At 44.3% G+C, this 25,974-nt stretch overlaps 1 protein-coding gene across 1 annotated transcript in view; it reads right to left on the bottom strand.

Annotated features, from left to right (window-relative positions):
- Positions 1 to 10,179: 10,179 nt before the first annotated feature.
- The window catches only part of Etf-QO (electron transfer flavoprotein-ubiquinone oxidoreductase), a 28,446-nt gene continuing 12,651 nt past the window's right edge, over positions 10,180 to 25,974 (bottom strand). Inside the window, exons 8-13 of the mRNA XM_077661953.1 lie at positions 25,203 to 25,415; positions 22,948 to 23,166; positions 18,426 to 18,591; positions 16,385 to 16,567; positions 13,970 to 14,191; positions 10,180 to 10,495 (exon numbers count right to left, since the gene is read on the bottom strand). Coding sequence (XP_077518079.1) covers positions 10,332 to 10,495; positions 13,970 to 14,191; positions 16,385 to 16,567; positions 18,426 to 18,591; positions 22,948 to 23,166; positions 25,203 to 25,415 — 1,167 coding nt within the window. The 3' untranslated portion in view covers positions 10,180 to 10,331. The remainder of the gene's footprint in view (positions 10,496 to 13,969; positions 14,192 to 16,384; positions 16,568 to 18,425; positions 18,592 to 22,947; positions 23,167 to 25,202; positions 25,416 to 25,974) is intronic.

Below are 25,974 nucleotides of genomic sequence, written 5' to 3'. Positions count from 1 at the left end.
CAGCTTTATCTCAAGAAGTGCCCTGCAGAAGCAGAGGAACTGACACGCAAGCTGACATCCATGTAAGTGTCTGTAAAAGAGTCTTTTGTAGCTATAGCTACATTACGGTAGCATTTCGAGCCTTCAGAGTGGTGGCGCTGTCACGTGGTTGGTCACGTGGTGCGGAGCAGCTGCCAGCGGCACGATGCCGTGGCTGATCACGTGGTTTGTCACATGGTTGGTCACATGACCAAGTTCCACTCGGCCAGCTGTAGCTATCGCGTCACTCCAGGTTTAACCAGAGGTAAACCACCGCCAATTTTTTTTTTTTTTTCTGCACTGTATATGTTGCGTGAGACATCATCTTGCATTGTATTGTGTGAAATGAAGTGCTAAGTAAGCTCTCCTTTTATTCGTACAGAAGCTTTTTCACATCACCTGAACTGCCGTAGAGTAGTCAGCCCTACTACTCTAGTGCTCATGCTCTTTTACATGGTTCCTTATGTGGTGTCGCAGGTAGGGCATTGCTACCAGCAGCACAAATTGAGGGGGAGGGAAGGAGAGAATGTGGGTTGCGAGCTGAACATTACCTATGATTTCTGCATTGTTCTTGCATGTTTAGAAAACATTCTATTGGCTTGGCATCACTCATACGGTAGCCCTGCAGAACAAAAAGCTGTTTCAAGGATTTTTTTAACTCATTCTACTGTCTGTGTGAGCATATCTGTAAAGTGCAAGGATCTGAAAACTAGTAAGAACTGACTTACATCTGTATTTATTTATGAACTTTAACCTGTACTATGAATTGTATATTGCTGTTAATGTTTTGTTTCTGCTCTTTTTACAGTAAAAGTGTGTGAACAGTATGTTGTCTGAAATAATTTTCAAAGCTTTTGTTTGAGTAACGAAACTGTGCCATTTAATCAAGCAAAACAGCTTTCCTTTTACAAACCATCACCTTGTTGTACGTGCAGCCTGCACTTAAGTATGAAATCAGAATGGGCGTAGTACATGCTTTCATTTCTGAGTCTGTTGAAGCTAAGCTGAAACAGGAGCTTTGACTGGCTCCACATGGGGATGAGCATTAGTACATTTCTTAAGCTTGGAGCCTCGCTTGAGAAAAAGTTATGACACTAGCTGTATACTCAGACAAAAAATTCCCCTTTGATGCCATATACACAATCATATACATAGCATGCTCGTAGCCTTTTCTGAGAGTGTGCTACACCTAGTGGTGACTTCGCTTCTGGCAAATTTAGAATTCTTTAGATCGCAAACGGTGTTTTTTATGGCAACTAGGTGCCACAGTTAATAATAATTTTCAAAACAGTGAGCTTGATGACAGGCCCACTGCCATTTTCATGCATAGTTTGACACCAGTAATTGTCTCTTTTTTCTGAATTCCTAACATCATGTGCATCTTTGAAGCAGAAAATGATTCCATGATTCCTCGTCAGTTTATTTAACAAATCCTGATACTTTGCTGTTATAACTTCTGATTGTTGCAACACTTTATATGAAATTTCTTACATGGTTGTATGAAGTAAACCATTCATGTGTTTCACATTGGAAAACTAATGAATTAACTTTCTTGAGGCATCGATATATTGTTTAGGGGAAGAATATTTGCTGTGAATCAAAATAATGGTTGGCACCTGAAAAGAGCATGTGCATATTCTCATACTCTAATTTACAAAAGTTTTATTTGTAATGCACTGATGCCACTGGTCTCACACTGGAACATATTTATGTGTTAGGCTAATCTTTTCGTTTTAATGCTTTTTACCTTAAACTTCAAGACCTATTGCTTCTCTTTGGGCTCTCCTTTTTGCCCTGATCAGGTTTTGCTTCATCTTTCCATATGAATGTAGTTGTTAGGGATGTGCAAATAATACTTTTCAACAGCAAATCAAATATATTGTAGCTGTGCTGCCGAATCGAATATGAGTAATATAGCTAGAAATCGAATCAAAGACGGCTCAAATTTTTTTGCTAATATTCTTGACTTGCATGAATATTTATACTAAACAAATAATCATGCAAAATGCGAAGCACTAGCAGCAACGCTCCAGCACGGCTGTATACCTGATGATGTTATATAGCTGTAGTCCTCAAAGGACTCAACAGTGACCTATACTAGGGGAGCAGTTATGCTACATGAAGTCACCATATTAGCTCTGGGGCCGTCACGTCTTGCATGTAGGAAAATTAGCTGTCACTGATGATGACCATAGTGACTAAACTAGTGCTGCATCTCATTAGATGAATGGAGTAAAGGATATGTATGATGGGGTGTCCGAGATTGGGCATCAATGGTGGGTTTTCCAAAATTGCTGTGCCCTGCCACTTAGCCAATCTTAGAGGCCATGCATGAGCATTATGAATGCTACCGCACGAATTGACTGCATCATGCCGCTGAACTTTCCTCTGTATGGCATCAGAGTAGGCCCTCTTTTTCAAAGATTCGTTGAAGAAAACTACAGCGTGCCTTATTGAACTTCATGCCAATTATTGTAAACCTTTTCAAAACCTGAGAGCATATTCAATTTGTTTCGAGTAATTTTTGAGCGGGCACTGTTTGATTCATTCAGCGGATCGAATAGGGGGATATTCAATTTGCTATTTAAACATGTTTAATATTCACACACCGTTAGTATTCGTTACTTAGGACACTGATTAAATTAACAGTTGATGTTGGTTTGAGCAAGCTTGCACAGAAGATACAAATAAAAATTTCCATCCACTAGGTTTTGAAACATGGAAGAAAGAGTCTGGCAGTGCAGCAGGCAAAAACATCTTCTCAGTGTGAAAGCTTTTCCTCTGCCATGAAGTAGTGTATGTATGAGATCTAAAATAGGCTGAATGGCCGGTTTGAAACATCTTCCTGTGGGGAGTCCTCTGTTTTTGGGGCACAGTCTTCCTTTTAACGTCATGTGTGCTTTACATAAAGCAAAGTAGAAGATACCAATCAGCTAAGCCCATAGAGGTGCATCATTCAGAATTTGTCATTCTCCATAAGTTTCTAATTGACTATGTTCACCCATACTAAACACGCAAAAAGTGCATTAATACTATATCTTGAACTGCTGGTCTGTTAATTCTTGATAAAACATCACTGCGAATGTCAGTGCACTTGCCTGTGCTTATGAATGTGGATAGCCCTGTCAAGTCTGATTCTTCTTATGTGTGAGGCACTGTATACAGGGTGTTTCACCCAAGATTGTCAGGAATTCTTAAAAATAGGCATTTTGAGTTAGAAGAGCGCTTTTTTCGACATAGTATTACCAGCGGTGTACTGCATCAAAATACATCCAACCTGTGCTACCTAGCAGGCTAGTTAACTAATATTTAATAGCTAACCTTTGACTATTACTGTAAGGCTACTTATTTATTTAGAGGCATGTAACCTATTGTAAGTAATATTCACATCAATTTTTAGAATTTTGAAAACACGGTTACCCTTAGCTCCGTGGCTCAACAAATTTGGCCCATTTCTCGGGTCATTCGAAAATCACATGCGTGCAGAGAGCGAACAGCAACGTCCATCACTTAACATGTGACAATCTCTGCCCCACCAGCGCTGTAGGTATTATTATGGGCATTACTTATGGTGGGCTATCTGCCTCTCAGTAATTAATAAGCAAAGAAGTGAACTACTCAGCATTAGCTAACCAGCCTGCTTGTTAGCACACCTTATCTGTATTCTGATGCATTGCACCACTCAAAAATTGATGCTATGCTAAAAAAAGCCCTCTTCTAATTTGAAAAGCCTATATTTAAAAATTGCTTACATTCCTGAGTGAAACACCCTGTATACTCAAGGTAATTTCACATCATCGGTTGTGCTTTGTTATCTGTTCTGTTCCAGATAGTCACATGGAACTTCTCTTTTTTTTTTCTGCATACATCAACGATCGAGGTGACTTGAGCTTCTCATAATATGTGTATGCTCAAAATAACCAGCAGGAGGAATTGCACTATTCTGCTTAATAGCTTGCATTGTGTATGCCTTGTCATGCCTATGTGATTTAAAATCTCTTTTCTTAATAACAGATTGATGGAAGATGCTGGTAAGGTTGGAGAGGACCCGGAAAAGACAAGCCTTGAAGTTAAGACACAGTTCTTCATGATTCTGGCTAGGAAGCCAGGACCATAAAGAATAGATTTAAACTCTACAGGTGTCATCCTTAGACAGCATTGATGGGTATCGACATGCGTGTATGTCAAGCTAGTTCATTAAATATATTTAACCTAGCATATGTACTGCAAGTTGTTCTTTGTTATAGTCAACTTGAGTTGCATCACACAGGTCATGCTGCATGACTTGAAATAATTTTGGGCTTCCTGCAGCCTATGGTATGGTAAAACAACAGCCTCAAAGAGGAGCTTGAAACACATTTTTATCCTTGGCCATCTACATCGCATAAAAGTGCAAAACTATTAGCCTCACTTTATCAAAGTTTGCCTGAACATTTCTTTACATGCAGTTTATCATGATTCGAATTTGGGACACCACTTCCGTGCCCGACAGAACTGTTACTGTTGAGATGTATCGCAGCATGCTGTAATCCACTAGTTTAGAGATGTTGTCCAGATGTGATATATGCTACGTATTAGTGTATGAATTCCTTTGCGTGCATTCCTGGTTGTTTGATTTTGTTTGAAGGAATGATTGTAAGGTTCCCTCACAATACAGTACTACCCGACCTGTAATCTTTGTCAAAGGTGATCAGTTTATTATGTTATATGCCAGGCCCTTAGCAAACACGTTGTATGGGTGACTTTCATCCACCAACATACAGTCGCAGAATTGTTAGGTGTGAAAAGAAAAATTATATTTGCTAGAACTGTTGCAGAAGCATTGCAAACTAATAGCTTGAAACCTGTCTTGTCAAAGGTGCCAATGTTAGATTGCTGTTGAGTAGTCCTCAGTATTTGGACGTGGAAAGTAAAACTTCTTTTGTTGGTCCCAGATGCCTTAAATGTGCTGTTATTGTTTCCTGAAAAGTTTCTTTAGCTGTGTGCAAGGTGCCCTTTAACATGAGCTGGATGCAAGTAGCAGTGGAGCAGAGGTGTTATTCTTCTGCCATTCTTCTACAGTGTTATTCTTGCCAAGCTTCCGAGAAAGAACAAGGTATGCAAATAGCAAATTAATCCATTTTCGCTTACTACAATTTTGAATGTGCACTAGCCAAGAAGGTGTAGTGCAGGGCAAGCGCCTCTCCTAGTAACTCATTTAATTACCTTCATCGCACACCTGCTGTAGCCATGCTGTAAATTTCCTAATCTTATCACTTAACCAATTCTCTGCCAACCCAAACTATACCATTTCACTTCATTCCTCTCGTAGACCAGCAACCACCTATTCTCCTTCACAAATTTTGTGCCCAGGTCCACTTTGTCCTCTTATTATTCTGGCTAGAATATATCAACTCGAGTTTGTTCTCAAAGCTATCGTGATCCATTTTACCCCTCCTCAATGCTCCCAAAATGAAGCTACCCCTTCTTTCTACTCATCCCGAGAAAGGCGGGGCTCAGAACTTTTGGCACACTGCATTTAGCACGAGACGCAGCAGGCATCTCGGAAGCAAACTATTTGCGTGGAATCCCTCTTTGGGAACTGTTCCCTGCAGTGGTTTTGGGTCCTCTTTGTGTATAACTTTGCAGACACGATCATTCTCTACTTTACATTCATAGATCATGGGGAATCCTCATAACATTGCTCGTGCAGTGGTACAGTGATTAAGCGATGCACCACTGCTGCGGCAGGTGGCTGTTTCAAACGCAGCCAACGGTGAGGCTTGTGAGACCCAGGGTGCATGCTCTCCCCCTAGCAAGCTCTCGCAACCAATCATTAATTTAACTTCGACCCACCAAGGTGGGCAGTTTTCTCACAATTCAGTTGGCTGGTAAAAGGCAGGCCACCTGCTTTTTTGCTCACAGTGCCTATGCCAGATTTTCTGCTGAACGGGGGGGGGCCTTAATGCTATCGCGTTAGAATACGACAAAATTAAAATCTTCCAGAGCAGGCTGCAGTCTGTGGTAACCATTACAAAAAAAAACCTCTCATTGTAGTTTTCAGTCAAACTGCTCTGATATTTAGGCACTGCAAGGATGTGTATAAAAAAATTGGCAGTGACTTAGCTTGGCTATGCCAGGATATACGTAGTGAGAGGTACGTTTCCCTGGCTGAGCTCGTTGTGGTCACTGTATGTTTAGCAATGAGAGACATATAGGCTATATGTCAGCGGCTATGCGCCATCACCCATAGGCTGCATCTTGGCGGCTATGCGCCGTATGCTACGCTCAGCAGTCTGGCATCTCCATTTGGCAAGCCATTCCTCTCTCTGTTCAAGTGTCTCCGCTGCTCTCTTCGCCTTTTTATGCTCATTCTCTCTTTGTGGAGTAGCCAAGTGCCAGAGGTGACAACCTCAGGATCGGAAGAGTTAATCTTCTCTTGTCTATACCGCCGCTTAGCAGCGGCTGGACTCTCCTTCTCTGCATGCATGTCATCCATTCCATTCCCCCCTTATGTAATGCCCCATTGGGTCCTTTAAGGGAAAATAAATTATGATGATGATGAAACATTGTGATGCAGCCGCCCATTACATCTGCACCTTTTATAACGCAACGCTGTGCATGAGACGCGCAGTTCGGATGATAGAGCAGCGTGCGGCGAGGCGGCGACGAAGCGCGCGGCGCGCTTCGCTCGACGATGGAGCGGGCACGCGGCCGCTGCTCTGCAGTTGCCATCGTAGTGGCGTATGTGCACAATTAGCCTCTCCCAGCCACCGCGAAATGCTCAACTGGTAGCCTAGTGTAGCTCGCCACAAAAACAAAGGCAGGATGCCAGATTCGTGCATTATTGAAGGTTTGCTTTTCTAGAGAGTAATTGCTGAACGTGACTGACGTGTGACGCCATACGTTATATTCTTAAACACACACACCAGAGGTTTGTCTGGAGGTTTCTTTTTGTCTATGTGTATTTGTAATGTGAAAATATTCTTGTAATGCTTCAATACTACATCGCGTATATGAGCTTCAGAGATTTGGGTACTTCCACCCTGTGGCCCACCCTCAATGGGCCTTAACACCCACCCCATGCCACTCCCCACCTACTAATAAACCTTTCTGGACATCGTATGGACTTTACATGCTTATTTTTAGCTAGATAATCAAACCTTCAGCTATGAATGAATCATTCTGCAAAACCTTCTCCATGAAGGTCAGCGTCTTTTGCTGCAGCTCTGAAAACAAGAAATGCATCATGCATATTTCTGCCATATTCAAGAACCATTCCATTTTGATTTGGTTGGTTCCCATCTAGGCTTTACTCAGAGCGGCACTTTCTGTGCTGTATGAGAATGAAGCTGTCCCATGAAAAATTTGTTTATGGGAATCTGCTGGTCTGTAATCATTTCACCTGGTACCAGCAGCTTTGCTACTGCTGCTGGTTGAAATGGTCTCCGTAAGGCACTAACTGGTTTTGTGCCGGTATCTCCCAGTACTAACTGGGAGCTTCTGGTCCTGAACTGGGATGGTTCCAGCTAAGAACTTTTTTTGTTCAATATATTATAGGAGCTTTTTATCCATTGTGTGATAATGGTGTTCTTCAGCTAACAAAATTTTTCAGCTAAATGTCTTAGATTTTGCCTAAAGTTGCATAAATAATGCCAAAGTTTAATTAGGGTAGTTTGAACGCAACTGTAGTTCTACACATATGTTGTGTGTACTGTGGTGCCTTGTTGATGTTGGCGCCAGCTGAGGGGGAATAATAAAGCTTGTGGTCTTATTTGCATTGTCCTGTAGGGTCACTAACATTTTGGCGTAGGATGCGTGTTTCCTCAATCAGCAGCTACCAGCTACAGGGAAAGCCAGTAAACAATCTGAACCAGTACCGAATGCTACTGAACAAGAACGTTGCGGGGCCAGTGCGCCGCAACCGGCCCGCGGAAACGGTGGCTCAAATGGCGCGCCCGTTGATGATGATGCCCTCAAGCTTAAATCACTGATCTCCACTAGGTCATTAGTGAAGATCAGTGCGCTTAATTACCCATTCAAGGCAAATGAACCGGTTTTCTGAGTCTTGCGATCTTTCTCAGCCACGTGAGCATACGCTTACCGTAATGCGCTCGAGGCACTCAAAACTTAGCTCGGTGCGTGTTTAAAAAAAACAAAGTAGCCTATTAGGTGCTTCAAATAATTTACAAATTAAAACCCTGCCTAGAAACCAGCGTATGCAGCAAATTTAAAGTTTTTGGGCACTTTTTATTTTAAAACCAGTACATTCAGCAAAAGTAGCAGCAGTCTAGCCATGCTCAGCCAAGAGAAGTCAATATCCTACCAGTAGCAGTCGCTCGACCTCTGATAGGACTGGATGTCGGTGAAACTCGTGAAACTAGTGGAACCGCGATTACCGTTCTTGTTGTTTTGTTGTTGTAGAGTTGTAGTAATGATATCAGCAGTTAGGTTACAGTAGCTGCGCTACTACACTTTGGCTGCGATCGCAAGCGGCTGGTGTATCGGCAAGTGTTATTCGTGTAGGTTGCTCTGCTTAGGTCTGAACAGAAGATTTTGTTCTTTATCGGCTGCCTTCACATGTCTTCAGATGAGTCGCTACACGAACAAAGTGCACGTAAAAGCAGTTGAATCAAATGAGTGTCGGCCGTCGAAGCGACCTAAATTGGATGAAGTGATTGACTTGGACGACGACTTTCCGGACGCCGACTTCACTGTTGAAGAGTTTGATTTGTGTCTCACGCAGGCGACTGGAGCTACGTCCAAGCCGACTAGTAGCACAACGAATGCGGGCGACATTATCAACGGAGTACTCGCGCCCTCTAAAGACCTCAGCTATAATTTGGACGGCCAGATACAATTACTACAACGTAAAGTTGCGTCTCTCAGCAAGGAGTTGCACGATACACGTCTCAGCAAGCAGGACGAGCTGAAAGCGCAGGCTGATGCTTTTGCAAGGGAACGACTCGACCTGAAGGCACAAATCGAATTCAAAGATGGTGAGCTGCGCAACTCCGCTATACGGCAAGTTACGTTAGAGGAAAAGCTTCGCGGAAAAGGAATTGAAACACGGCTGAAGCAGACCGTCGACGAGGCGACGTCTACGGACGACGCTCCAAGCCGCACTAACGCAAACGTTGTCGCCAGCACCCCGAAAGGGATCAGCACTTTAAGCTGGGGCTCAGACAGAGCTACCTGGTTGTCGTCGCAGTATGAAATGTATCCATTGCCCGGTTCCCAACGTGAGCGCAGTGAACTAGCGCACCTAGACTTATTAAGGGACTATGTGAACAAGCGAAAAAACGACATTGAACAAGGTGTGCCGTACGCTGTTATTTTGTCCTTGCGTAGTCTCAGCGAGAGCATGAATGAAACTCTGATGTGTGCATCAACCGCAGACAACACTCCGTGCGAGAGGGTGAGCCAGAGCGCAGAAAAGTTCAGCGAAACTTTTATGCTCGATTTATTAGCCGACCTTAGTCTTATTGACGATGCAGCACTGCTTGTGTCTGTAGTGACCTTGCTGAACTCCTTTGCCTCGTCATCGGAACAAGCGAGCTCTGCGCTGTTGAAACAGACAAACATGCTCTCTCACCTTCTGCTCCAAGTCGGCGAGGAGCAGGTCACCATTCCAATTCTTCGGCTTTTCAGCTTGCTCGCAGACATCGACAGTTCGCTAGCGCCGTTCAGCTGTTGTTCACCAGCAGTGGCTAGCTGCATGTGGAAAAACTTCTGCAAACCCTTTGAAAAAAATGTCACCGAAGCACTTCTCTGTGAAGGGATAGAGCTTGCACAACGAGCATCCAGTGCGGTGCAAAACTTGTGCCCTTGCTTTGCATGGTTCGTCACAAAGCTGGTGCTGAAACTTCGAGCCATGCAATTGTCATCCTCGATTAGCACCAAGTGTTCAAAAGTTCTCCTGAGCCGCGTCTGTGCTGTGGCCCAAATGCAGCCACAACACAGACTGCAGGTCTGTCGGCTGCCGACATCAACCAAGTACCATGCAAGGCTTGTCCAAGCATGGCCATTTCTAGATGAAGACACCAGTCAGTGCTCAGGATCCGACCACGACTGAGAGTTGGCCTCTCGTACAGCTCTTGTTCAGGACACATGCAGAACAAGTGGAGCAGTGTGCGTCGATCAAGGCGGAAGCATTTAATGGACTACCAAGAACCAGAAGCATTTTGATGTAAATAACGTGTCTTTATTTGTACACCACCATGCAGTATAATTTTTTAGCCACAAATATACACCTAGCCCGGTTTCCATTGTCCCCTTGTTGACTTTTCTAATGAGTACACCCGTGTACTGGTAGTGGTCTTGAGGTAGGCTTCTCACATGCCTGAGTAGGCAGGGCCACCACCACTTTCAGGTGTGACCCAGTTGATGTTCTGGCTTGGATCTTTGATGTCGCACGTTTTGCAATGTATGCAGTTCTGGGCATTGATTTGCAACCGCACGCCTTCACCCTTTTCCTTGGGCACATATTCATAGACACCTGCAGAAAACAATTTTTTTTTTCTTTAGTGGGGCAACCATGGCTATAATGTACAAAAAAAAAGGGCACTTCAATAAAAACTTCATATTTTATGGCATCTACAGTAAAAGTTTGATAAAACCTCGACAAATTGCATGCGATTGCCACAATTAATCTTAGAGCCAACAATACGATAAAACCTTGATAATTCGAAGAGTTTCTGCTGTCCCGTTGACTTATAATGAAATCTGACCGGATCATTCGAAATGGCGGTGTGCAGAAGCCCAGTTAATTTAAAGTGCTTGGGTGCGACTTCGCTGCAATACCATGAAGCGACGGCCCGCTGGAGCTGCGAGGCAGCGCTCTGCTGCAGAGCGATGCCAATCAGTAATGCCAATGCGTGATCTGTGAAGCGGCCCAGCCCAATACTCCCAGCACAAAAACCAATCTGGTAAGGCTCGCAGACCACGGAAGCACGCGCCTGCAGAGAAGGCATGCTTCACTGCAACGCAGCCGTGGAGACCGGTTTCAAAGCAACTTGCTCTTGGCGCTTTGTCAAGGTACGGACAGACTGGAGGAAGCTGTGCACACGCTCGCTGCTCCTCTCCAGCTCGGCCGTGGTCAGCGGAGCGTCAAGCGGAGGCGCACCTCCCGCCCCTAGCAGTGTCGTCGGTGCATGTCAGCGGCAGGTAGTACTACGGGCCCCGTGCCGGTGTCTATTCCTGGCAGGACGCATGGGGGCTCCACGATTAAAAAGTCAATACTTATGCAAATTGATTCCAGTAAAGATAATTTGAACTGCACCGTTTACCGGGTTCATTCGCGCTGGCAGTCGCTTTCGCAAACGACCGTTAGGTAGCGCAAGGGCAAACTTCCGATTTCGATTATCGACAGTGCGCGCGTCCCACAAGAGTCCGAAACTACAGCACCATTTGCAGTTCGGTTTGCTGCTAGTCAATCGGGCCGTATGCGAGTGTGAAGGCAGGGTGGAACGCCGCTTTTCGTTTTTGATCTCCACTGGCTTCAAACTGCCATTTTTGTCAGTGCATCATCACGTGTTCGTTGCTTTCAGTTGCGCATGCCATGATGTCGTCCTGCGGAAACTAGAAAGCAAAATGCTGCAGTGGAACGAAATATGGGGGGAGGGGTATGTGATGACTTATATTGGAGTCAACTTTCTTGTTGGCCAGCAAGGGCTACGAGCTGGATATCCGATCGACTTTCACGCGGCAATATACGGTAATCGCAAAGGTTGTGCAATAAAGATAGTGTTGCCGCAGCGAAATTTTTTGCCCAAGTCCCATTTTTTTGCTGCGGTCGGTTAATTCAAAAATGTGGTTAATTCGAATATTTCTCGCAGTCCCAATCACTTCGACTTAACGTGGTTTTACTATAAATTTTCCTGTTTTGCTCAAAAATGGCAACATGCTCACTGTAACTCGGCTTTTTGATGCAGAGAAATGCCGCATTCTTGAGTGCCCTTTACTCTAACTACCAACTCAGTTGGCCTGATGGATTCTTTCCGCAGATAACTGAAAATGTTACGTCATCCTTGATCTGCCTCCACCCAAAACTGGAAATGAAGTTGGAATGCCAATGGAATCAACACAAATACAGTAGAATTTCAATAACACGACTCTCGCCAGGTTGCGAAAAATATTTGTGCCATCCAAAATGTACAGATGGGGCCAAAATATTATCGAGCATGCTTGGATTTTGAAACTTTCCCACGTATACCACCCGCCGCGGTGGCTCAGTGGTTAAGGCGCTCTGCTACTGATCCGGAGTTCCCAGGTTTAAACCCGACCGCGGCGGCTGCGTTTTTATGGAGGCAAAACGCTAAGGCGCCCGTGTGCTGTGCGATGTCAGTGCAAGTTAAAGATCCCCAGGTGGTCGAAATTATTACAGAGCCCTCCACTACGACACCTCTTTCTTCCTTTCTTCTTTCACTCCCTCCTTTATCCCTTCCCTTACTGCACAGTTCAGGTGTCCAACAATATATGAGACAGATACTGCACCATTTCCTTTCCCCAAAAAGGCAATTATTATTGTTATTATTATTCCCTATGTATTCCGTAGAGAAGATATCATGGTTTATTCGGGTCATACGCAAGTGCACCAGCGGCGTGTGCTAACTGATGTATAAAATACTTCTGATTTTCGTCAGGTAAGGCATGACAAGAGCTTGATCACCGAAGCATGCTCTACATTATTATGGCTGGGACTGTACGAGCGGCGAGCCGCCGCTCACTCCTCGCGGTGCATACCGCACGACTGCCAATTGTGGTGTCGGCGATGCGGGGGCAGCACCTAGTGCTCAAGGGTGCAACTGATATTCGTATCATCCATAGTGGAACAAGCAAGTTTTTAAAACATTATTATTATACATGCACTCCGGCCACAGAATTTTACAAATTCACTTCAACTGCGATCACATCATCAAGCTTCTGCTGTATTTCGCTGCTTAGTAGTAAAGAAAACTGATGCGAAGTTGAGCTTATGACCATGTGATCTTAACATCGCTTCACGGTTCTCTTATTAGAGGAGGTAAATCACCTAATATTTATGCCACATCAAAGCCATGATGCACAGACACTTCAGCCCTCACACACTTGCGTACAGCTTTCCACGAATGTACCCCACAATGCTGCACTAATAATTACCAGTGCCCGCATGGCTCGATATAGCTTGGCGCAATTCTAACAACCACCGTCTGTATACTGCTTGGCTGTGTTTCAAATGCAAGCACTTTTATGTGTCACTGCTCAATTACTGCATTAGGGTGCAGCTGGCTAATGAGGACACGCTCAACAAGAACCTCTAGGTATGACACACAAATTATGCCTGTTTTCCCTGAAAGGCAGAAGGCAAAAGATTGTGCACCACCCAAAGACGGTGTTTTCATTCTAGTGCAAGCTTAGTGTGAAGCTGTTTTGAGGCCAAACTTGCTTCTCAAATTAAACTGTTCGCTTTCCACCATTCAGGGTTTCCATTTAAGTTTTATTGCAGCTGCACACAACACAAATTGGGCTGGCCTATAGTACACATCCGCAATCCACAGCCATAAAGGCGACTTATGAGCATGAAATAAGATGAAAGGTAGGGTATTATGATGACAAAAGATGGGTTAAGGTTACACAACTATATCTGTAACCAGAGTTTCACTGCAAAAGTTTGTCTTTCTAGTTCAACTTCCTCCATATCTCGACGGTGGACATTTGAAAAACTTCTCTTAAAGTAATGAAGTCCACAAACAAGATACTGAGATTCAGTTCACATGAATTAATACACACAAGTGTCTGTATAAGTTCCCACACCTCACCCAAGGATAGTGGTGCAGCAGCATCATTAAAAGCAAGAGCTTCAAGGACTGAAAGAAGTCTACAAGGACCCTGAGGGGTCCCTCAACCTTGATTTGAGAACTGCCACACACCATGAAATGAAGGACACAAGGTTTCGTTACATTTACAGCCACAGCCAACAGGTGCTACTTGCCTGCGGGACAAAATCGCTGTTCTGGTCCATCGAAAATAGCATAGTTACGATCAACAGGAATCTTGTCATCAAGAAGAGTTAGATGGGGTGGCTGGTCTCCCTCATGGTTGGTGCCCGTTAAGGCAACGGAAGAGAGAAGGTCGAACGACACCACATTGTCTGGCTTCGGGTACTCAATGGGTTGGTAATTCTTGGCTGGTTCTAGTTTGCTGTGATCTCCACCTGCAAGCAGCATAAATTTAAGCAGACAAAAATTCGTTCACACTGCAGGGTAGTTAAGAAAAACATGAAAGTTTGATGCAACCAAAGGCTGTTTATGTCGCAATATCTCAAAGTGCACAACCCACCGTCTGCAATATCGCCTTTCACTTTTGGCGTCTTATAAACCTCAGATCGGCGAGGGAAATGTACTCTGAGTGAGCTCTATTTAGAATTAGAACACAATGTCACTTGTGAGCAAATGCATGGAAGGTCTTAATGACACTTGCAGCAGAACACAGTCGTCTTGAAGTGAGGTAGCCAAGTACAGTAAAACATCGGTTCTGTGTTTGTTTGTTTTATGTGAAAAGAAAAAATCAGAAAAAAACGTACGATTCAAAACATCCAGTTTTGAAGAATGGAGCTGCTGGATGGAGGTACAAAGACATTTACCGACATTTTCACTCCACAAAAATCTCAATCAGCATTCCTAGACACAAGTTCTGAACGGCTCCTTTTCTAGTGGTTGCAGAATTCAGTCCGCATTAGCATTGTCCTTGGCAAGGAAGGAACTTTGCAACATGTCCGGTTCGTCAACGGCAATGGAGAAGTTAGCGGGCTCTCTTCCGTGTTTATGGATGCTTCGCCCAGAGCACCAATACAGAAAAGAAGCCACCGCGGCGTTCTAGCTCTTTGTTCCTCACACCCGGCTCGCTCATAAATAAGCACATTGTTATGGTGCTCATATGCTTTTCCCCGTGCCATAAGGCACTGCAATGTAGCCCCTGTTTTTCCTCCATGGTGTCCTCATGGAGACAGCGTGTTGATATGTAAGCAGTATATATTTTTTTTTTTAATGCTTCACCCATTGCATTACGGAACTGCAGAGAAGCCACCACGGCGGATGATTTTCATTCCAGTTCATGCCGCGTGCCCTCAGGTTCGACCCACTCACATGTTTGCATATGTGCATTTGGTCGCTAAGCGTACGATATACAACCAGAATTTGTTGAAATTTTGAACGCAGTAGTCAGGAAATCGTACTAGCGGGAAATGTACTAAGCGGAACAAAAATTGTGTAACTCTATGGGACAATTTCACAGCCCTTGATTTTGAGCGTATGAACTGGGAACATATCAAAGAGGCTTTACTTTACTTCACTCTGCCTATTTTATTCAACCATGAATGCACAGCTTGGATACCACCCCTTTATGAGTCAAAACAAATGCAGCCAGAAATGAAGGCCCTGGTGAACGCATCCGGACATATTAAATTTTACAGCTAAAGCTGCTTTGAAGTTGCATGACATAAATGCAAAGATAAGCATAGACGACTTGCTCTCCAATTCTGGTTGTTCAGGAATAGTAGACGTATCATCTGTTGCAAAAGTTCACAGTCCATCACGGCATTCAGAGGAACAGCACGGTGGTTGCCTGTGAACGGTTGCTTAACTGGCAGTTCACGAGGCAAAGTGTATTTGCCAGAAGTGACACCATAGGGACTTGGTCACAAGAAGCAAGCTTTGATGCTGCACCTGTGAAAAGGGCTTCACAGCATAGCCCATCACATTGTCTCAGTAGCTATGACCCTCTCCTGTTCAGCCCAAGTTTACGGACTCTACTCTAAACCACAATGGAACAAAATGCAAGAATGCTTCAGGTTGTTGAACTGCCACAGAGCCTACCAATACAAAGTGTCCAATAGCTCTGGTGGGCAAAAACTCAGTACAGTTAAATCCGGATGTAGTGAAATTAAGAAAGGTCAGCAATTTTTGGTTGCATGCAGGTTTTCATTACATGCAATTGGAAAATGTGCCAGAATCCCGAATTGAATCAACAACAGCGTGACTTCTATTTAAAGCAATCTCCACATCACGCTGCACAAATAAGAGAAAACAAAGAAAGAGAAAAATAAAATGGAAGACAATTCTGCAACTAGCCATCATGTGCGAATACCTTTCAGGGACACCTGCTGCTATGCATCAGTGGCTTTGGCTCTGAGACTAGAGATCTAAAGGCCCCTGATTCAATCTCGGCCGCAGTCGCCATATTTGAATGGTGGAGAATACAAAAGCGCCCATGTGGCATGCGATGTCAGTGCATGTTAAAGAACCTCAGGTGGTCTGAATTAATCTGGAGCCCTCCACAATGGCGTCCTCCATTTCACATGCGTCACTTTGGGGCACTGAACCCCACAATTTACAATTAACATTTTTACCTTTGTGGGACAGTGTCCAGGGTTCCTTGCCTCGCCCGAGAAAGTAGAAGAGGCCCGTATAGATGACCGAGCCATAAACACCCAGTGCCGTGTTGAAGGAGGGCCGGATGTTCCGTACCGAGTACAACTCCTTCCATATCGGGCTGTTGCGTATCTTTTGCTCGTAGCTGGTCGGCTCCAACCCTGGGCACAAGACATTACTCAGTAATGCTTGTAGGTGGAATCACTGAAGTCTGCTATCAGTGACACTGCACCAGCCTATTTACAATAAGGACATAATATAAGCGTGCAGATCGTAAACCCGAGATGCATGAGTGCAGATAAGTGCTCTCTTGAAGGATGCTTTAAAACATGCTTTTTTTTTTTTTTAAGTGAAAGCCTTACTACTCCCCACCATAGCTTCTTTGCCATGTGCTCCATATGTGCGCGTTTGACCTTGAACCCAGGAGAAACCACGCGACAGCTATGATGTCACTTAGACGACCCCGCCGCCGAAACCGAACACTCGCCTCTATTTCTGGCGTTCATTGGCGTTGGCGTTGACAACATTCTGGACTCCGTTGAACACATTCTAGACGCCGATGATTTTAAAGGAAAAGAAGGGCGCATAACTGGCTCCCTGGGTCAGTGGATGCCTCAATCCCCTTTGAGGTATATGGCGGTGGTGAGAGAGATGTGGACTGCATGTATTAGCACTAAGTTGTGGCAGACACGCGGCCGCGGCACTGCAGCAATAGGCTGCAGTGTTCGTCTGGTGACCAACCTCTCGTGATCAACCATTAATTTAACTGCCACCTGTCGGGGTGGCAAGGTGGGCGCGCAGCCTATCCAGTGTGCGGAACGCATTCAACATTACAGACACCAAGTCGCGTCTACTTGCGCGATACACTACAGCTTTCACTCTCTAACCAGGTTCAGCAGTAGTTAAACCACAGCTAATTTTTCGCCAGATTCTGCAGTATTTGTGCTGAAATGTGCAGCCTTTACCTGCAACATCAAAGAGTTACAATTCCTGCATTACACAAAGAGAATCAGTGTCTGCAATAAATTGTGTGCTGCTATACCATATATAGTTCGCAAATTGAATCAGCAAGGCTGAAATTCCCTTGTTCCAACAAAGCTCGACCTCGCTAGACCTGCTCCAAGCTTTTATTCTTCAACCCAGAAGATATGATTTCTTCAGCCCGCTTCAGGGTTGACCGACATGACGCAACCGTTTAATGCAAGCGACATGATAAGCGAACATGGAGGAAGGAAAACTCGGGAAAGGCCCTCGCTATCCGAGCTGCACATGAAAAACTGCGCCGCAAGTCACGTGCTTTCACAAAGACTACTGCGAGTCCTGCTGCACATGTGCAAGCGCGCTGAGACGGCGGCCAATTAAGAGGAGAGCAGGGGAGTGCTGGCTAAAAAAAAATGTGACCTAATCCGCCTTTCCCGAGTTCTTTCCTTCCTCCATGTGCATAAATGAACTGGCTGCTAAATTATACCACAAGCCAGCCCACCAGCACCCTGGATTGCCAACTGCGGAAACATTTTAGTAGGCTGCCAACTGAAAGCCTGAATGGTTCCAAGAATAGTTGTTTTCTCGTGACCGCGTCTTCTTTTTAGCGCAGGTAAGGTGCAATATTCATGAATTTGCTGCTTTTGGAGCAGAATGGTGCAAATGGAGCAGCTGGAGCACCACTGCAATAATAACGTCAAACAAGAGTATGTGGTTGCTAGAACACAATTCCACAAAAAATGCTTAAATTCGCATTTTTTGCAGAATCGTGGAAAAACAGGGGCCTTAACCATAGCATCTATACTTTAATGAGAGCACTGTTAATTATGTTACCTATAAGTGGTCACAGGCAACAAAGATTCATACCAGTTATTGTAGCTAAAATGGTCTCTGCAACATGATGATAGCACCAGAAATACCCACACACAATTCGTTCTTGGTGCCACAGAATTCACGAAGTGGAAATGTGTTTGCATCGAATCTCATGGCATTGTGAATATTTCATTTCTGCTTCTGGCAAAGCTTCCAAGACCTCACCTTTAGTTGAGGAAGCACTCTCCCCGGTCAGTGTCTCGAACACAGCCTCGGCTGCGAGCATGGCACTGCGCATGGCATTGTGGGTGCCTTTCACTTTCGGCACATTCATGAAGCCCGGACTGCAGCCAACCAGGCAGCCACCAGGGAATGTCAGCTTTGGCAGGCTCTGCAAATGTATTGGGATGGAACTGTACAAACTGCCTCAGGAACGACACAAATGAATCTCAGTGTACAACAATTCAGAATTACTCTTTCATTCACTGCGTGCATAATGGAGTACACTTACTACTTTTTCTAAAAGTGGGAGTATGGCCAGAAAAGTTTCTTTTTATTGAAACTGAGGTGTTCCCTGTGTTACCCAGCAAAGAGCGAATTATAATGACTTATCTGCCAGTTGCAGAAGCAGTTAATTTTGAAAATAACAGTTAGAAGGGCTATTTTTGATGATTATGATGATTATGGATTTCTATGGTGCAAGGGTGTCTATGGCCAAAGAGCGCCATGGCACAAGGTATTTTACATTACTCAAGGTGGGGTCAAAGACCCATTTCCCAAGCATTTCACCCTAATGAAGCCGAGCATTAGGCCAGGGGAAAGCTTGTACCCATTGTATCGCCGGTGGGTACCTGGCGGCACTGGGGATCGAACCCCACACCTCCCGCATGCGAGGCGGATGCTCAACCACTCGGCCACCGCTGCGGTATGGCCATTGTTCCCTTTTATTCAATGATTTCCATATTTCCAGCAGCTTTTAAAAAGTGAAACTGCACGTTTCTCAGAGCACTACTCGACAAGCCATACTCTCAGGCGCCAAATGGCATTTTGTTAGCACTGGCATATGCATAAGGTCACAAATGTGTACAGAATGTCCAGATGGAACCAAATTCACTACACTCAGCAATTTTTCTGTGTTGCCTAGCTGAATGTTTTGCAAGGAGAAGCTATGCAGTGGGATCAAAGAATCACCCAACAAGAAAATGGAGATCTCTTGGGGAATATAGGTACCCTGCGTAGACTCTGATAAAGACAATGCTCTGCTGAACCAACCATGGCAGCTCTCCCATCTTTCAAAGTGCGAATGAAGAAGCGAATGAAGCATTGCTTTAGGAAGAAAGTGCAGCAGCAGGGAATGAGGCAAAGATATTTGTGTGGATAAAATGACCTCCACTCCCCCCCCCTGGCATACGTTCAAAGATGAACAATGCAACCTAATGGAGCCAATCACCAAGCTCAGCTCAGTCAGGCAGTTAAATTTTACGTCGCTTTCAGACTGATAAATTTTTTGTCAAGAAACAATGCGCAACAAAGTCATCTGCAAAGCCAGGATTTCCAAAAGCCGGTTCTGCAAAAAGCAACAGGCAGTCTAAATGCTCTTTTTTGGCACCACAAAAGCTGTGAAGGAAACCCTGTGAATGTTCTGCTTAATGTTCCAAGTGTCTGGCCATTTCTGTAGTTGCTTCAAAAGGAAAATGCTAATAGTAAAACCTCGTTGATACGTTCCCGGTTCACACGATTTCCTGGTTCGTACGCTTAAAATCGCGGACATTAAAAATGTCCCATAGAGTTACACTATATTTTTCCCGGTTAATACCTTCCCGGAAAACACGATTTCCCGGCTACTACGTTTGAAATTTCGACAAACTGTGGTCATATAATATGTTTATTGACTAACCGCACATGTGCAAACATCAAGTGGGCCGATCGAGAGGGCACGCGACATGTTTTTTGCGGCAGTCACCCGCCGAGGTGGGTTCTCTGCAATGCTTCGATGCAACGAGGCGAAGCACCACCACGAAGAACAAAAAAATAAAAACGGCGCGCTAGCATTCGCGACGGCCGTTTCTGCGGGGACGCGATATGAAGAGGAGAAACGCTGAGGGTTCTACGCGGTGTATACGGGAAAGGCGGCGAAGCCTCCACGTACAGCGATGCGATGCACTTATATACGGACGGGCCGGGTCTGAGAAACGCAGCTTAAGAAAGCCGAAACGCTGCGACAATCGGCCGCCGCGGTGGCTTTCCCACAGTACTTGGAAGCAAAGGGGCAAAGGGGTCATTGCCGTCTACGGACCGGATGCGTTACGAATTTCCTTCCGCGCTAAAGACATCGCGAATGCGGACTGAATTCAGCGAGCTCTGGAATGGGATCTGTTCAGCTCTTGTGCCAAGAAATGCCAATCGACATTTTTATAAAGTGAAATTGTCAATAAATGTCTTTTTACCATATTCAATGGTTACATTTCTCAGTCAGGCGGTTTGGATCATACATGTTCCCGGATAATGCGTGGTTTCCCGCAATTAAAAAAAAGAAACGTTATCAACAAGGTTTTACTGTACTACAAGCACCGGATACTGTTGTAATGTTTCTACAGAAAAAAAAAATGCATGCCGACTCCGAAATAATACAACCCACGATGACACAGACAACTGGCCTGATGAGCGAGTTCAGCCGGAACCTTTTGATACAAGCAGGAGAGCTGTACAGATGAAAACAAGTGCACTAGTCTACTAAGTTGCCATGCTTGGCACAGACAGAAACTTCTCCAATGCCTTTTACACATTGCAAGCATGTTTCAGTTTTTCAACTAGTACTGTGACATTTTGTACAAAACTGTGCCCACTTCTGTGGAAAATACGCAGCAAATGTTTCGTGCCACAGAGCGAGATAATTATTAAAACTTCTGTTTGAGTTAGTTGGTGCACATCAAACTTAAAAAAAGTTTTAGCACAGACAGACACAGACCACAAGAAAGACTGCACACACACACACAAGCACTTGTGTGTGTGTGTCATCTTTCTCATGGTCTGTGTCTGTTTGCATAAAACTTTTTACAAGATCAAGTTAGTTAGCTTTCTTAGGCCTACAGAGGGTGTTTATCGAGAAATAAAAGTTTTTTTCAATGGAAATGATAGGTAACATTTGAAAGAATTAAAAAAGAATTAAGGCAAATTGCCCAGAAACAGAAAGGCAACATTCTGAAAGGCCTACACAGGTCTTCGCAATCATTAGCTTCTCTTGAGAACTCTGCCTATCAACCTTGCCCAATTTTAATTCTTCACATTTTCACACCATGGCAAGTATCTGGCTGCACATAATGCTGTTTCATTTTCTTCCTGACTGCAGCAAAACACACAAACATACACACTGCGAGCGCTTGGCATTTCATGAAAGTGGTATTGAATTCAGAGTTTCATGGCTGCTACTGCAGCTAGTGTCTCGCAGATGCCCACCCTAATAAAGTGCACCTTTCTAACCTAGTACTATATAGCGTCCACAAATTCCTGGGGTAAAGCAAAAGGGCAAAATTCCAGGCTCTCACTTTTGCTAAGTACGACCATGCCATCGGAAGTTGTTCATAAGCTTAAAAACAAAAACTTCATAATCTCAAAAAAGAAAAACCCAATTCAGCACCTTGTAAATGTGTCACCTTTACTGTCATGTCCGAACTAATAATATGTATCCAAGCCTCATAATAGTGAAGAACACACAGCTTGTTCTTTCTGAACTGCACCCCATCTATCAGACACCACCACGAAGGTCGCAGTATCCACTCCATCAACTTTTCTCAATGTATGCGAATGATAAGTTGCCTTTTATCAGCATGCACAGAGAAGGAATAATACACTATTTCAAAAAGCTCAAAAGATGCTCTCCAATATCATATCTACCACCTTAAAGAATTGGTTGTCTAGGCTCTAAAACGAAAGCAAGATTAAATTAAGTCTTAAAATTTCCACTGGCATGTTTGGTGCAATGTTATAATGGAAACAATGAAGTCACAATTACGCTTGCACTGCATTTATTGTACAAAAATCATGGCCTCCTTGACATAAAGATCGCATGAAGGTGCCCACGTACAGTTGACACCCATGCAAACTCCACAGGCCCCTTGCAGCAAGCAGCATAAGAACACAGCAAAGCAGAGAAAATGATCCACCTTCCCTCCTCTGTTCTTTATTTTTGTTTTATTCTGTCCACTCCTCTTGCACTGCTTGTTTCAAAACACCGAGCGAACAAGCCCACTTGTCTGCACAAATCCCCAACACCATAATTTCTCCACACAGTGCAGTGCACGCATTTCAATCTACTGTCTTTTTCTCTTTGCTCAACGTGCATCATGTAAGCTACTGTATCAACACGCTTTCCAGGCTTACGTGTGCTGTCACAATGGTACTTGTCTTTTCAGACTGGCTAGCCAGGCAAACTTTAATATGGAAACGAGTGAACAGCGCCAACAGACTGGACAGAAGAGCAGAACACAAGCACAGCACATGTGTCTGTGTTCTTCTCTTCTGTCCAGTCTGTTAGTGCTGTTCAGTCATTTCCACCAACATGCACCAACCAGTCCAACTAAGCTCTTTTCTTGGAACTTTTTTAACAAGTTGAAATATATTTTCAACAATATAACTCTCTATGACATACATGGGAAGGCATCAACAGGTGGGTAGTGATTTAACTGTAAGCACACCTTGGCTGCAAAATTTCCCGTCAGCGTCCCTTAAGATACGTGAGGCACCATACCTGAATGCCGCCTTCATTCAGTGCCCTTGCGCCGTAGCCAATACGCTTGCCCCCTTCGAGTATGTTGCGGATGAAGGGGTGCATCTTGTAGCGCTGGAACTCTCGGAAAGGGCTGACGTAGGGGTTGTGGTAGTCCAGGCCAACCACAAAGCCAATGGACACCAAGGGGGCACCCTCATCCAGGTGGTACATGAATGACCCACCATAAATGTCCTTATGCTGCAATCAAAAGAGCCACTTGTGAATTGGCTGGGCCTTAGCACCCTTCTTCAGCTGGGCAGAAAATACAGGACTGCCCGTCGCATGTACTACCCATACCCAACCTCTGAGAGCACAGCACTAATGCCTTGTTACTTTCACCCTGTTGATGCACTAGCAGTCAGAGGCTGTCGTGTCAGCATGCAATGTAGGCAGGCTGTTGACCCTCTCAGTATGCTACCTCATGTTCTCTGATGCATGTGCATACAAATAACTGTGACTGTATCTGTAGTCTGTGCATGCAGAATATGTGCATGATTTGCATCCCACCCAATTCAAGAAACTATGCCTAGTTGCAAAACTCCACTGGCAAGGTAAGTGCTGCTAAACGATATATATATAACACTGAATCGATGGCACCGTCAAAAGCATGCTGCACGCGGCTGTGGTAGTGCAGCATATTTGATTAATCCTTGAACTGCAGAGGATTGGCATGCTACATAGTACACTGACACCAACATGTCTTCAGTACGTGTTCGGCGCGCTTGCTTAAGCTCAGAATTCCAAGCTTCCTCAGCCAGCGACACAAGGTGGGGCAAGCGAAGTTGGAGCAAAGTAAGGTAGTTTGCCAGTCCTGCAGTTAGTCGACAAAGCTGGCTTGGAAATTGGAAGTACACTACCATGCTCAGTGTAAGCCACTCAGATATATTAAAGTGAAACCGTGGTCCCGTTTCACCTTCAATAGACAACTGTACATTTTTTTTTGTTTACAGTAAAGATTTGTTTACAACAAATGGCTATAGTAAACAGCAACTGGCCGTGGCGATGTGCTTCCCGCTGAATGATGACATCGCGGCACAGGTTGCCAAGAAAGAAAAGCTAGTAAAAGTGCAGTGATGAGTAGAGAAGGGAAGAAAAGAGCGAACATTCGCAGCAAGGCAGCGCTCGACTGTGTCACATGTGTTTCTTAAATATTGTTCTGCTTGTTTTTTGCCATTTTCTCAAAACTGTATTTTGTGTCAAGTTGGAAGTTTGTGTATCTCGGCACTTAGAGCAGCTATAGCTACAATTCTTTTTGCATTGTGCAGCTGGAAGCATAAGGCATGCAACGCTGGGAACAGATTTTTGATTTTCACCTTTCTAATTTTTATATTTTCTTGTCTTTTTTTTTCCACTTCAATGACCATGTTCGAGCACCAAGTTCATTAGGCTGCTAAATCTATATCATTAGCTTAATTTGAATACTGCTTGCAGCGTTGCATTCCTCACACATTGTAGTATTCACCCACATATTAAAATTACATTTCTGATGGCCCATTTTTTTTTATTGTTTGAGGAGAAATGGCATGATATACATTAACATCTCAGGAACTAACTGGCCTAGAAATAAAAGAATTGCATATTCGAAATAAGCGGAAAAAACTGAATAAGTCTGTGCAGTTTCATCAAATTTGGTCGGTAAATAAAAAAAGAAGCTCTAAGACCCATGTCCTCCCTTAACTATGCCTTTTAAATGATGCTGAGGATGTGGAAAATGATGCTGTGCTCACGACACAATGCTTTGGTTTTTACATGGAATCAAACTGGTGTTATATTCGTAGCTGTGTTTTCATGAAAATGCAGTACTTCCACAAGACGTAAATTAAATCGAAAACGTGATAACTGAAAAAAAACGTAATCAACACATAAAAGTTCAGTAAGAGCAGGATGGAAGGTATTTCTGAGTGTTTCTTTTATAAGCAAACACTTTGTATTTAGGAAGTAGCCAGAGAGCATCCTCAGAGCCATGCCATCCCCAACAACTGATATAGTAGTAAAGACCCTGATATAGTATAGATTTTTGCTGGTCCGAGTAACTTTACTATAGAGGGGTTCTACTGTATAAAATTCCACCTCTATTTAAAAATATGGCAAGGACTCTCACGAGTCTTTTCATGTGCAGTTATCTGGCCTCCTGGTACAGCTCATACCGATGGGCAGTTCCCCTCTTGTGTGTTGTGATCCTTTGTGTATGGCACAGCCCATGGCAAATCCAGACCAGCCAATGCAGCACTCACAAGTGGCCAGCCAATGCTGTGCATGACGAGGCCTGGCCGGTGCTTGGCGGGGTCCACCTCCCAGAGCTCTTTTAGACCGAGACCGTACGTCTGTGGCTGGCACTCCTTGCGCAGATCGAAGCGCTTGAACAGCTGCTTGGCGAGGTGCCCATGGCAGCCCTCGGCAAAGATGGTGCACTTCGCATGCAGCTCCATGCCTCGCTCAAAGTGCTCCTGCATGCCAGCCACATAAAGGTCAAACATGTGCAGCATGCACACGCAAGACACTGGCAACCAAGATGCACAAAGGTGTTGTGGAAGTTTATTTTGCACAGGGTTTTATCACAGCGGGGGGGGGGGGGATGCCACAATCAGACATTGACAGCAGATTAAGCATGGAACGCCTTGCACTGGGTGGCTCAGTACCAGGAAGAATTTGGGAAAAAAAGTGCTCCAGTCACGGGCTTAGAGTCAACCACAAATATATATAATATATATTTAAAAAATGTTTAACCGTATTGTACCTGATGACAGTGCTATGCTCCCACTGGAACTCATGCTACTATGCAACTTAGCGACCCTAAGCACTACCTCTATCCCATCAACCACTGGTCCAGTTGCACTACTCGAAGTCATCTCTGGCAAAGCTTTAACAGTCCAGTGAGCCTGAATTTTCGGTTTGCTACATGTTTTCCTCTTCCCTGTTATATTTGCTCTTTGAGTCTCGCGGGCAGCCCCTATAAACCATTCCAGGCTCAAAGCTATCTGTTCTATAAATACTTCTTTCCATGGT

Source organism: Amblyomma americanum, chromosome 4, assembly GCF_052857255.1.
Source record: "Amblyomma americanum isolate KBUSLIRL-KWMA chromosome 4, ASM5285725v1, whole genome shotgun sequence".
Lineage (NCBI taxonomy): Eukaryota > Metazoa > Arthropoda > Arachnida > Ixodida > Ixodidae > Amblyomma > Amblyomma americanum.
The sequence above is the reverse complement of the archived record's forward strand: the minus strand, read 5'-3'. Positions and strand labels throughout refer to the sequence as shown.